The sequence below is a fragment of the Danio aesculapii genome, chromosome 3 (assembly GCF_903798145.1).
Source record: "Danio aesculapii chromosome 3, fDanAes4.1, whole genome shotgun sequence".
In the NCBI taxonomy this organism is placed as follows: Eukaryota; Metazoa; Chordata; class Actinopteri; order Cypriniformes; family Danionidae; genus Danio; species Danio aesculapii.
Window position 1 is genome coordinate 43,351,258 of NC_079437.1, and position 14,814 is coordinate 43,366,071.

Consider the following 14,814-nt stretch of genomic DNA (forward strand, 5'->3'; position numbering starts at 1 on the left):
AGCACAAGATGGAAATGGTGTTTTAGCCGCAAATGATTTATGCAGTATTTTAGTGTTGAGCATAAAGTAAATTCACAACAAAGCCATTGTTTATTACCTGTTACTGTCTTGAACATTAAACTTTGACATTACATATTATTGTACTAAACTTTTAACCCTAACATTACCTCCCCTTACTCTCAATCTTTACATGCTAACAAGTCTTGCTCTGTACCATTTCATCACTTCAGTAATCATGCACTGTAACCTTTTGCCAGCTTTGCTTCTGTCCATTTGTCTCTGTTTTGTATATCTCATTGTGTGTGGGAGGATTTGTGTAGAAGGTTGTGTACTCTTCTCATCATCAGCTCATCTCATTCTGCTTTGTCTGCTGTGCTTCTTCTGCCTGTCAGTCAGGCCAAACTTGCTTGAGATCTATATTTTTTGTTTTTATGAAATAATTTTTGTCAACATTAACTACTTATTTAAACAGTACTTGTTTGTACTTGTAAATAGTTTGAAGGGTCAGTTGTTTCAATCTGTTGTTTAAAAATGAGTTTAACTATGATAAATTGTTATTTGCTAATAATTGGTTTAATATGTGGGGGGAAATTACAGTTCTATAAGAAACATGAAAATATCACAGCTAAGCAGAAAGCATAACAATTTTAAATAGTTAAAGAATAATTCTCACCAAAGCATGAAGAATCAAATACAATGGACTTACTTTGTTCATAGTGTATTGCAGAACACTTCTGGTGCTCTTGTGATAGAATATGGGTAAGGTTAGGGACAGAATTAAGATGTGAGTGATGGTCAACAGTGTAATTACAAATGTAATTACAGAAAGTAATTACAGATATAATTACATGCAGGCATTTAATCAATCATAAATACAATGTAAAACATGTATTAATGCAAGTACATTGTAGAAAATTATTAATTTCATTATAAGGACATATTAGTTAAGGCCACCTAATTTAAAGTGGGATCAATTTATTTATGCATAGATCTTATAATAAACCAGATAGTGTACAATCAACTGATTGTTATCAGTCAGCTAACCGCAAAATAACCCCTTTCAGGATTACACAAGTCTTTAATCAACCTGTCACGGTTTATTATGCATTAATGACCACATGACTCTTTATTAAATCTGACTCAGCTAGGGTAGAATTTCGTTGTTTTGTTTTTGTAAAAGGATCTGCTTTAATGCATCCAGCAAGCATTGCCTCATCTTCTATTTTGTTTTCCTTGATCTTTCTATCTTCCATTCTTCATCATCATCTTCATTGTCATCATCACCACCATTCTTCTGTGTTCACCCACTGGTCTGCAGGCCAGTGAGCGAGCCTGTAACCGCATGTCCGCCTACATCGAGACTGCCTCCCTTCTCTGTCCTCCCTCCAGGCAGATCGCCAAGAAGGTAGAGCACATACTCATGATTCATTCCTCCATTCATCCATGTACGCACTCATTCATTAAGCCGCCTTTTTCATGCATGCATATTATTAGGATTTCTGCCTTTATTGTGTGTGTGGATGTGTGTGGTTAAGCATATAGTCATGTTTTGTAATGATGTTCATCTCCGTACAGCTGCTTCATGAAGAGTTGGCTCTGCAGTGGGTGGTGAGCACCAGCACCGTGAGGGAGGCGTCTCTGCAGCAGGCCTGGTTCTTCTTCCAGCTCATGGTCAGTCCAATAAAAGTGATAGTTTAGCAAGATTCAGTTTGGAAACATATTGAGCTTTGCACTAAAAAGAAGCTCTAAAGAAGATAATAGTGTCATTTGGTTAATTTAGCTGCGCATTGTCCTTTCGATTCAGATTTACTCCGATTTGGAATGTTACTTATATTTTTTGTCTTAAAGTGACGGTTCACCCACAAAAATTACATTTCTGTCAAGGATTACTCACCCTCATATCTTCGGAACACAAATTAGGATATTTTGCATAAAATCCAAGAGCTCTCTCATCCGCCATAGAAAGCAATGGTTTAGATTTGATCAGACAGGAACCAAAAACATCCTCAAAACAGTCCATGTGCTTTCAGTGTTTCAATAGGACTATTATAAATCTAATAAAGAGAATAGTTTTGTGAGCACATAAAACAAATATAATGCCTTTAGTCAAAAGTTTCTTCTCATCAGTGTCAGTATAAGGGTCTCGTTCACAAGCAATGTGCACTGATACCCCGGTGTACCCCAGGTGCCTATGCACAACTTCCTTCAATTGAAACAAAACATATGTGTCCAGAAACAGGACAATGATCCAAAGCACACTGCCAAAATATCAATGAAGGGGCATCACATTCAAAAAGACTTGAGGCTGTAATTGCTGCCAAAGGTGCATCAACAAAGTATTGATTAAAGGCTGTGAATACTGATGTACATGTGATTTTTCAGGTTTTTTATTTGTAATAAATTAGCAACAATTTAAAAAAAAGTATTTTTTCGCATAGTCATTATGGGGTATTGTGTGTAGAATTTTGAGGAAATAAATGAATTTAATCTATTTTGTAATAAGGCTGTAACATAAAAAAAGGTGGAAAAAGTGAAGCGATATGAATACTTTATGAATGCACTGTAAGTCAGCAAGGTGACCTAGCGCGTCACATAAAGAGAACACCGCTTTTTTTATTTATGTGTGCACAAAAGTATTCTCGTAGTTTGATAATATTCTGATTGAACCACCAACAACATATATCCTCAATTTTGAGAATATTATTCTGGACTGTGGAGGATTTAGTCTAAAATATCTTAATTTGTGTTTTGAAGACAAACGAAGGTGGTGGGGTTTGGAACGACATGAAGGTGAATAATTAACAGTACTTTTTTGGGAGAACTAACCTTTTAACTATGACTAAATGAGATTGTTCAATGGTTTTATTCCACTTGGCTACATTAACTCTTTTACTGGCAATGTAAACATCTGGTTGACCTCTTGTCTATATACAGTAGGCTGTCGTTAAATAAAACAACTCATATTTTGTCTTACAGTGGTGTCAGAAAACCAATTTAACCAAAGAAATTGGTCAAATGCTTTTTTTCTTATACATATTACAAGATTATGGCCAAAGCTGTCTTTCCATGTTGCTCAGAAGATATATTTTTGTATTTACTGTATTGACTGTTACTATGCTTTATTTTCTATACATTTGAATGCTAAAATGCTAACTAGAACCAGGAGAAGTATCATATCTGCATTTTTGCAATTTTGCAATTTTTGCAATTTTGCAGTATGTTCAGTTTAAAATTGGGCTAGTTTTTAAACTGAGAGATAACCCCAAATGAAAATGAGAAAATTCCTTTTTTTTTTAGATTAACTCTCCCTTTAAGAGTTTAATTTCAATCAATTTTGGGCATGTGTGTTTTGAAAAACTTATAGTTTGGTGTTTTTTCTAAGCCAGGATTGTATCGCTCATTCTTCTGTGTGTGATAACAGGTGAAGAGCATGTCCCATCATCTATTCCTGTCCTCACGCCTGGACATGCCCCGACGCCAGCGTTTTCCAGACCGATTTGTTGATGACATTGCAGCCTTAGTGTGTGCCATCAGTGCAGACATAGCCAGCAGATATCACAAGGTAAAAAATCAATCTCATTTTACTGCTGGAGGAATGCAGATAAGAGACAGACTGAGACTTCATGATGTTTTATACTCTCTTTTATGACTTTTGTAATGAAATAACAGGAAGCGTGCTTATCCCATATATATGTGTGTGTTTTAGGATGTGGAGCTAATGGAGAGGTTAAACAGCAGTTTGGCCTTTTTCCTCAATGACCTGCTGTCTCTCATGGATAGAGGCTTTGTTTTCAACCTTGTCCGCTCTTATTATAAACAGGTACATGGTACACACATCTTTTGTCTTTTTAGGCAGTGCCATCACATTTATTGTTCATGCAGCTGAATTAGGTTTTGAAGAGGTAGTTCACCCAAAAAATCATTTACACATCCTTTAATTGTTTCAAACTTTCATTTTATTTCTTTCTTTTATTGAACACAGAAGGAGATATTTTGAAAAATGTTGGAAACATGTAACCATTGGCTTCCATAGTAATTGTTTTTCCCACAATGGGGGTCAATGGTTACAGGTTTTCAGTTTCTTAGGTATAACTTGTTTTTGGGTGAACTGTCCTATTAAAGCAGGGGTGCCCAAACTTTTTCTTATGGGTAAATACACCAAACTGTATTACACCAACGTTTCCATGAGTATTTATTTCCTAATTTTATAACTAATGCAGTATATTTGAAAAGAGTTTAATGAATTTATAATAGTAAAAACATAAAGCAGTTTTTAGCAGTTGGGATGTCTTAATAGCTTTGGTATTACTCTGTATAGAAGTCAGGGAATCAGATCAATGAAAAATAGTTTACAATTTGGTACAGTCAGCATACATTTTGTTTTGTGGATGTGGTACTTTCCAAATAAAATAAGAACTTTTATTTTTTTGCTCATTTCCAGAGTTGCAATCCATTAAAAAAGACATTTTATCAGTTATATTGATAAATTTATAATACATTTCAAAAAGTAATAAGTAAACTTGGGACCAAAACAGTTTTGTGTAACTGCAAATGAAAAATACAAAACCAACAAATGACTATCTTTGTCAAAGATATTCAGTCCTACCACCTCCCTATCCATCTCTTCTCATGGGATGGTTGCCCAAATCAAAGGTTAGAATGGGCCAACTTTAACCCGCAGGCCCTAATTTGGGCGTCTCTGCATTAAAGAGATAGTTCATTCAAAATGAGCATGATCATTTGTTTACTCATCCTGCGTTTGTTCCATTTTGTGAGTTTCTTCTTCTTCTGATTAAAATGAAGAAATACTGAAGAATGCTGGAGAAAAAGCAGCCATTGACCTCCATAGTGTTTTTTTTTTTTGTTCCTGCTATATGGGTGTCAACGGCTGCTTTTCCTAACATTCTTAGCTTATTTTATGTTTAACAGAAGAAAGATATTTGTAAACATTTAGAACCACTTGAGTGTGAGTAAATGAGGAATTTATAATTTTTTTTGTTGAACCTCCCCTTTAAGTGAATATGAAATGACAGTTGCAAACTTTTTTCCCTATTGTAACAGTAAAATTGCTTCACAATCAAAAAAAGTAGGGTGGGACTTGATTTTGTCAAACAAGATTTGATTGGATTGTGGTTTACTGGTGGTTTATTGGTGGATCTCATGTGAATATATGAATGCCAGTGTTTCCTCTCGGATTTTTTTCCAGCTTTGGCAGCAGGAGTTTACACAGATCTTCCAACTACCTATGGTGTTATTTTAATGGCAAATGTCGTGAACGCGGTATTACAAATCGAGATCGCATTTATGTAATACAAGCATGCAAATCTCTTTGCTTGCGCGCTGATTTCCTCTGTTCGTGCACAAAGCTTCTTTGCATGCCCTCAAATATACAATGCTCAAGTGTAGATTTACTTGTTAGGTCTCAAATAAATGCCGCTGAAGTGAGATTTAGTGCATTTATTTAACAAGTATGTCTCCAACATTTATTAGATTTGCTAGGAATATTTATGAATGTCTTCAGTAGACCTATTAATGTGTGCTGAAGTAAAGTGAAACGGCTATAAACTTCAAGATAAAGTTATGTATGCAGAACCATAGACCTTTATCTATAAAGTATAATTATGGAAACTGTTCATTTTAACTGAAAGCTACGTCGTGTTTGCTGGCCTCACGCATCACGCACCTGTCAGTCAGTCAGCATGTCACCTTAAAGGGTTAAACAAATAACTCCCAGCACTACTACGTTTACTGAAAAGATCACACTTTTATAATTCACTTACCTTTTAATACGTTTTGGTGCGATTATAACCCGTTATTAAAAAAAAAAACATGACTGAAGGTTTCGAATGAGAAGCTGTAGCCTAATGTAGCCATGTCACTGTGGTACGTTTGTCTCTTCAGATTAATAATAAGCTGCACACAGCGCAGAACCCCAGCTCTCTAACAGCACTGAGGATGGACTTCATACGGATCGTCTGCAGTCACGAGCATTACGTCATCCTGAACCTGCCCTGTGCCACTCTCAGTCCTCCAGCGTCCCCTTCACCCTCCACATCTTCCACCACCTCTCAGGTATTACACTGTAGACAGTAGTGCTCGGTACTCTCTTAACAAACCTTTTTTTTCTAAACTTTCTTTACTTATGTATTTTATTAATTATGTAAAATTTAATAATTTTGTTATTTGTATTGTTGGTTTTCATTTTTCTATTTTAATCCTTTAAATCATATTTTTGTACTGATTTTTGTTTGTTATTTTAATAAAATTTTATTTGTTTGCTTGTGTTTTTATGCTAAGACGTGTTTGCCTTTATTTTAGCTTTTTTTATTAATTAAATTATTATTTTTGTTTTTATTTTGTATCATTTTTATTTATTTAATAAAGTTTTTCTTTTTTTTTACTAAAATTGTTTTTATCAAGAATATGCAGAGATTCTGCATATTGTACAGATTCTGTTTAGCAGTATATATAGCTATATATTTAAATATGTATATATTTATATACGTGTGTGTGTGTGTGTGTGTATGTGTGTACGTATGTACATATATATATATATATATATATATATATATATATATATATATATATATATATATATATATAGTGCATTTTTACAGAAATAAGATTTGAGAAAAGACATCACTAAATCATTTTAGGCTGTAAATATAATAAAAACGTCCCTGTTAAATCTTGAAGGGACAGATTTTAAAAGGAATTGTTCATGACATACTGCTTTTGAGTAATAAATAAGAATGATGGATGTTAATTTGACTTTCCTCACTCCTCAAGCTTGGCAAGTTCGGTTCTGTTGGATGTGGCAATAATTCAGTTTGTTTTTTTCCACTCCTGCAAGATCCGAGTGCTTTATGTTCTCTTGGGTGGATTAGAGAAAGTTCTTTGCTGCAAATGTTTATACAAATCAGCCGTATTCACATAATCCTCACAAATATCAATTTCTCAACGTGTCTGTAATTGTGTTTCTCACTTTGAAGTTTAAATCCTGTCGTGATGGACATTTTAGTGCTCTCTGCCGCCACAGTAACACTATATATCAAGCTGGACACTCAAAAGAGTTTTTTTTTTGTAAATTGAGTTTGACTTTAGGATGTGACCCTTCCCAAATCAGTCATTTTGTTTGTGGTCTTTTGTAGAGCTCTGCATTCTCCAGTCATGTTCAGGATCAAGGTGTCGTCAGCATGTTTGAGCTGTCAGTGCCGTTCCGCCAGCAGCACTTTCTCTCAGGCCTGTTGTTAGCTGAACTGTCACTCATCCTGGAGCCGGACGGAGAGGGGTAAGAAGCACTAATACACTCACATACACTCACAAGATGGCATCCACAGTGGAATTAGCCATCCTCGTTTTCTGTGAGATGAACAGGAGTTTTAAATTTCATACTGGCTCTTTCATGCTGTATAATAGTTTTGGATACAGGGTGTCTGTGGGGTATTAAATTCATTGAAATATGGTGTTGTAGGTTTTAAATACTTTTAAACAGGTCTTAATTTCCTTTTGTTCATGTAAAGCTACCCAATTGCATTTGAAAGTGTATGTATAGAATTAGAATTTGCTTGTTTTAACACATTATTTTAACCATGTGGCTAAGAAATAGCTCAATTTCAATTTTAATTGGGCAAGTAAAAATCTTTTCCACTGGCCATTAGAAAGGATCAATAGCTATTATCATTGTACATTTGGCTTTGTGAAACCTGCAGAAATATATATAGTGGCCCTTCTTTTTATTTTTATTTTTTGAGCATCCATCATAAAACTAACCTATAAACAAAAATCCATCATAAAACTAACCTATACGCCACCAGGGGGTTAACGCGTGTCTTCTGAAGCAGATCAGTGTGCTTTGTAACAAAAATATTACACATTTTTAAGATGTGGCTGCCAAATGTATTCTAGACTAGTGGTCTCAAACTCAATTCCTGGAGGGCCGCAGCTCTGCATAGTTTAGCTCCAGCCACCTCCAACTCACACCTGCTTAATAGTTTATAGTAGTCTTGAACCCCTTGATCAATTGGATCAGCTTTGTTTGATTACGGTTGGAGCAAAACTGTGCAGAGCTGCAGCCCTCCAGGAATCCAGTTTGAGACCTATGTGTTTGTACCTATGTACATTCATAGTGGAAGAGTAAAAGTGATATGTTAAACAGTAACGCTGTGTCCTAACAACATGCGAAGCCTCAAGATTGTATCAAACACACCGTGACACAAAACATTTAAATACCAGCCACTAACATAGTGGCACATAACAGCAAAAGCCCGATCCCCACTTCGCTTACACCAGGACCTTGGTACAGAAAGAATAAACTGATCAGAAGACATTAGTGACCTACCAGGATTATATACATGTAGGAGATCTGATAGATAAGACAGCGCCAGACTATTTAAAGATTTATAAACAAAAATCATCATTTAAAATCAATCTGTGACCTAACAGTCAGCCAACACATAGAGGATAAAACTGGCGATATGTGTTCATGCTTATGAGTCCTTGTTAGAAGTCTTGCAGCCATAATTTGGACTATTTGCAGTGTATTTAGGGCATTTTGACTGATACCCACATACAAAGAGTTGCAATAGTTAAGTCTAGGGGTTAGTGGTGTAACCTATCACAAATCTCATAGTTCGGATCACATAATGTTTTTTTTTACGGATCTGATCATTTTTCCGATCAGCCAAAAAGGGAAGGAGACAAATATAATTTGCTTTCCATTTATTACAAAAAAGTACTGTAAGACACTTTTGGTTTCATAAAATAAAATGAAGAAATAATAAGCTACAGTGACAACAACAACAGTGACAGAAAACATCTATGAAACCCAGCAAATAATCTCTTTCGTCATTATTATATTTTACAGGAAAGCCTAAATACTTACCTACATGTCAATTGAACACCATTTTCGATCATTTATTAAAAATGAGACTATAAATAAATATGGGATGTACACATTATAATGTTAGATTTTTACTTTAGCATTATCAGCAGCAGTAGTAGTAATGTTACTTAATTAGTAACAGTAATTTTTATTCAGCTGATTATTTCTTCATTTTATTTAATGAAACCAAAAGTGTCTTGCAGTACTGTTATTGTAAAAAATAGACAGCAAATTGCATTTGTCGTCTCCTCTTCTTTGCTGATCCGAAAAATGATCCTATTCGTGATTAAAAAACCATTATGTGAAACGAACCATGAGATTTGTGATCCCTTACACCACTAGTCACGTCTCCCTCTCAAAAAAAGCATGAATCAACTTCTTAAGATCATTACAAGAAAAACTTTTATGGTGTTGTGGCGTAGTGGGGCATGTAGTTAGGACACGGTGTAATGACAAGCCAGCTTAGTTTTATTGTTTGTCGTCGTTGTCTTTGGTAAACAAACTGTGTAGTAAGTGGTTCCTTTAAGATGCCTCTTTTTTCGTAACTGTCACTACAGATACATCTTATGCCATGCATCAAGTCAGAGGTCAGTGATTTGTTTAAAATTAAAATATTTGAAATTCCTTTGTTACAAAACCAAACGATCCACTTCATAAGAAATTTGTTAACCTCATGGGTTAGTTTGACAATGGGAACATTTTTAAAATATGGCCACTACCCAACACCATTATACAGAATGGGAGCCAGGATTACATTTAAAACTACTCCGACTGTGTTCAACTAACAGAAGAAAATCATATACATTCAAGATGGCTTGAGAGTGAGTAAATTGTTGGCTAATTTTCATTTTTGGTGAACTATCGCTTTAAAAAAAATCCACATCTGTATTTCTGAAAATTCAGGTAAAAAAACATGACTTACATTCTAGAAAATATGAAAAAGCTTACTATTTTTGTCCTGTTTTTAAATAGGACATGGGCTGTTAACACCTTAAATCACCTCTCTCTCTCTCTCTCTCTCTCTCTCTCTCTTTGTCTCTCCATCAGTGTATTCTTCCTCCACAAGAAGGCCATCAGTGCGCTTCACTCTCTGCTGTGCAGTCACGATGCAGACCCCCGATACACAGACCCTCAGGTCCGCTCGCACGTGGCTCAGCTCTACCTGCCCCTCATCCCTATCATCATGGAGACACTGCCTCAGCTGCACGACTTCACCGGTTAGCTGATCTCTCTCTCCGCTTGTTTTCTATGAACTCTTTTGTTTATGAACTCAATAGCCATTCAAAGGTCAGAGCTGCAGAGAGTCATTAAACACTGAACAAAAGTCCTATTTCAGCTGAGATCTGTATCTGTTCACCTTTGTGTGTGGCAGACACGTCTCCACAGCGGATGCGTCACGCCTCAGCGCTCGCCGATGATAACGACCCAGACAACGGAACCATCAGCCAGTCTGTTGCCATGGCAATCGCTGGCTCACCGCTGCCCCACTCCAAAGCCAATCCCTTCGCTCTGCCATCAGTGGTGAGTTCCTGTGCACTGCTCACAAAGCATGATAGCGTTACTGGGTAAATGGAGGTTGCATGTGATGAATGGTGCTGTTTACAATAAGTTGTATTTGATTGAAATACTAAAAACTTTAATATTGTCAAATTGTTTAAAATAATTGGTTTGTATTGCAATCTAAAAAATGTCAATTACTTCAGTGAATTGCTTAGAAAATTACACGATTTTAACTTTTTAATTGCTAAATTCATAAGTTATGTCACTGATTTGGTGAAAAAAACACACACACACACACACACACACACACACACACACACACACACACACACACACACACAATGACATGCAGTATTTTCAATATGAAAAGTAATTGTGAACTGGAATTTTTAACCTTTTTATTAAAGTCTTGGACATGTGAAACAACATTGTCTTTAATACATTGTTTTTGATTAATTTTCTTTTTTTTTTCTACCCAAATTACTGCTGGTGGCTGTTTTTGCCCCATTTACTTCCATTATAACCAATTTTTTTTGATTGCAAAACCCAGTGGCAGTTCTAGCTTGAACAGCACCCTGGGCAAACCACCTCATATACCCCCCCCCCCCCCATTTTGCATGAATATTGATTTTAACAAATCTATAAAAGAAAATACAAAAAAATATATGTTTTATAGATTTATCTGTTCATCTTAGACTCGACTCATGACCGAGAATTATTGTAGTCTTACTTTCCTGACTCTTCATCCCTACTTTCTGCTTCATAACCATTCATTCATTCATTTATTTTCTTTTCGGCTTAGTCCCTTTATTAATCTGGGGTCGCCACAGCGGAATGAACCGACTTATCCAGCATATGTTTTACACAGCGGATACCCTTCCAGCTGCCACCCATCACTGGGAAACATTCATCCACACTCATTTACACACGTACACTATGGACAATTTAGCTTAGCCAGTTCACCTATAAAACATGTTTTTGGACTTTGTGGGGGAAACCGAAGCATCCAAGAGGAAACCCACGCGAACACAGGGAGAACATGCAAACTCCACACAGAAATGCCAACTGACCCAGCCGAGAAGTGAACCAGTGACCTTCTTGCTGTGAGGCGAATGTGCTACCCACTGTGCCACCATGCAGCCCTGCTTCATAACCATGCTTAGTCAAATTAAGATCATCATCATATTATATAAACTTCAGTTTTGTCAACTAGCAAAACTCGTTGCGTGCTGACACCTTGTGTCATAAAGTATGAGCATGAGCGCCGTGTATTTTATCGCCATGCATGTAAACAACTGGGATTCACACTGGGATCAAGAGCAGCATGTGTGAGGCGCGCAGGAATGGTTCTCTTTGCACATGCGTCAGTTTGCTTTCACCAGCGTTGTTTCTGTTGCACATAGAGAAAAGCTTGCTTAAGAAATAACTTGCGCTTACAATAGATGCTAAATATGAATGGCCACTAACATCTTTATTCTGGGATTAGCCTACCACTCTTGGGATACACTTGCATAAAATAAGTCTTATCTCAGAGCATACTGAAGGTACATATGATTTTTACCGGGGCACGTTTTTGATTTTTCTTTCTTGCCGCCCCGGGCGATCGCCCATATTGCCCATTCCTAAATCCGTACTGGCAAAACCATATAGTGGAGTCAGTAAAGCAAAAACAGCTGCCAACAGTAAATTAGTGAGAAAAAAATTAAAATCTAACAATGCATCAAAGCCAATGTTGTTACTAAACTTTCACGTGTCCAAGACTTTGATAAAAGGTAAAAAAAATTCAGTCCACAATTACTATTTATATTAAAAACACATTATTTTGTGTGAGTGTGTGTGTTTTTTTTACCAACTCAGTGTCATCATTTGTGAATTTGGCAATTAAAGAGTTAAAATCCTGTAAATTTTTTTAACATTTAGTTTTGATCAGGACAGATAAATGCAAAAAAATCTGAAAAAATATTTATTTGATGAATTTTTACAGCAGTTTAATTCAGTGGATGTTTTCATCCCTAACATAATACAAGAGTAGTAAATTTGAACAGTGCACGAGGGTTAAGTAGCCCAAATTAAAAATACATTAATTATGTCTTAAATATTAAATAAAGCACAAAAATAAATTTATTAAATAAAAAAAACATATAATGTCATTTTTGTAGGCTATATATTTATTTTTAAAATAATCAAATTTCATTTAATACAATTTTAATAATTTTATTTTGTTGATTTTTAGCTCTGGGCTGCATCACAGAAGACACTTAAATAGATAGTTCACCCAAAACTTTTATTTACTCACCCTTCACCTGCTTCAGCCCTCTTTGTTGTTTGTTTTTTCTGGAAAAAAAAAAAACTCAACCAGATTTGAAACAAGTGAAGGGATTAAATAGTGGTCACACTTTTATTTTTGGTAGGGATGCTCCGATTGATCCGCCGATAATCACATTAAATAACTCTATCGGACCCTAGTTTAGGCATCTCTGGTTTAGAGCATATACTGTAAGCCATAAATGTAATACTTTATTAATAAACTTTACTTTATTATTATTTTTTTTATTTTATTTAGAACTTGAGAAATACAATAAATGAAAATGAACGACTTGAAGATTTACCTTCCATTAATACCATTAATAAATTAGTATTTTCATTTCATGCCCATACACACCCAAATCTTTGTCCTATGCTGTAGTTAAATTGAATAAAAAAAGCCAATCAACTTAAATACAGGGTTCATACGGTCATGGAAAACCTGGAAAAGTCATGGAATTTTGACATGGCATTTTCCAGGCCTGGAAAAGTTTTGGAAAAACAGAAAAGCCCACAAAGTTTTGAAAAAGTCTTGGAAAACAGATCTGTATCTGTATACTTGAATATAGGTTAGTTGTCTTCACTTCTTTTCTGTTGTTGGCCAATCACATACTCTCACATTATTAGTGCGGTATAAGCATTATCTTAATAAATTTTACATAGATATAAATATAAAATTAAACTGAATAGATTGTTGCATGTTTTACGAATTGCTGTAATAAATTTAAACATGCGTTGTTTTTCTTTAATCACGCATATGTAGACATTGCATGAAACATTAGGTCATGAAAATGGACTTGAAAGTCTTGGAAAAAATCATGGAAAAGTCATGGAATTTAGTAGTAAAAATGTGTATGAACCCTGTAAATAGTAATTGTGATAAACCGTTCATGGTCTTCTTTAATTTTCCCTCATGTTCACGGCTGCATTTGTCTCAATTTCACCACTAGAGGAGCTCTTTACACACAGACACCCATGCCGCAGTCCTGATCTCCTCCACTAGAGGTGCAATTCTACTGCACTCTCTCTCCCCCGAACAGTGCTTTCTGGTCATTAGTGATTATTAATGGCTCACACGTGGCTAAGGAAATAAAAGACATGTGTGTTAGAGTGTTTATTAGCCGCTCGGGTGTGTAAGGACATCCTCTGTGTGCGCCGGATGTGGTGTCTGACGGGGCCCCGGCTCTGTTGTGTTTGGTCTGTGTGTAAATGTGGGTTTGTTTGTGTCTGCATCAGGCGGGCCGCCAGTGTGGTGTCCTCTCAGCAGAGTGCAGCAGGACGCTACTGGTGTGTTTTCTGTGGGTCTGGAAGAATGCTGATGCAGGACTGCTGGAGCGATGGGTTTCAGACCTGTCTGTGCCACAGATCAACCGTCTGCTGGATCTGCTCCACCTCTGTCTGTCCTGTTTTGAATACAAGGTACATTAACACATGTTCCCTGTGGATCAGGATGGGTTTGATAAAGATTGAAATGCATTTGTTTATCAAAAATTAGGGAAATAATGACATTTCTTTAATGCGTTTTTAGTAGGATTTACAGAAGAAGAAGAATAGGATATATGGAAAAAATCTTGTCAGAATCAAAGATCCTTTGATAACCTATTAATAGACTCACAGATCACAGTGCAACAACAAAATATTCATTAATTCTCACCATTTGGTGCTACTTTCTGAATTAAAATGGAACATTTTCACACAAAATTTACCGTTGCAAACGTTAATTATAACATTGTCAAACACAATCTCTTTTCTAAGTAATTTTGATAGAAAATGCCAAAATGCCAATCTTATCTTTGATCAATACTGCAAAATTTTATAAATGTGTTATTTTTTAATATAGTTAAAGATGGATCAAATAAATCTGCATATAGATAGTTTAGAAACAGTTTTCTATATATTATTGGGTGTCTTAAATAATGTCAATATTAACAATACATTTATATGTTATTATTTTGTTATTAGGCCTGTCACGAAATCTGTTTTTTGTCCTATGATATATTGCACCAAAATATATTGCGATAAACTTTGATATTGTCATTTTTAGACCATTTTATGCCACTCATAAAATAATACCATCACAATGCAAGTGCACTCTTCCAAAGAACACATCATATTTTATGCTTAAG

At 35.5% G+C, this 14,814-nt stretch overlaps 1 protein-coding gene across 1 annotated transcript in view; it reads left to right on the plus strand.

Moving 5' to 3' along the window:
* The window catches only part of LOC130221517 (dedicator of cytokinesis protein 7-like), a 57,222-nt gene that overhangs the window by 9,572 nt on the left and 32,836 nt on the right, over positions 1-14,814 (plus strand). The window contains 9 exon segments of the mRNA XM_056454047.1: positions 1,319-1,405; positions 1,576-1,671; positions 3,422-3,562; positions 3,707-3,820; positions 5,902-6,072; positions 7,152-7,291; positions 9,932-10,101; positions 10,257-10,405; positions 13,925-14,107. Coding sequence (XP_056310022.1) covers positions 1,319-1,405; positions 1,576-1,671; positions 3,422-3,562; positions 3,707-3,820; positions 5,902-6,072; positions 7,152-7,291; positions 9,932-10,101; positions 10,257-10,405; positions 13,925-14,107 — 1,251 coding nt within the window.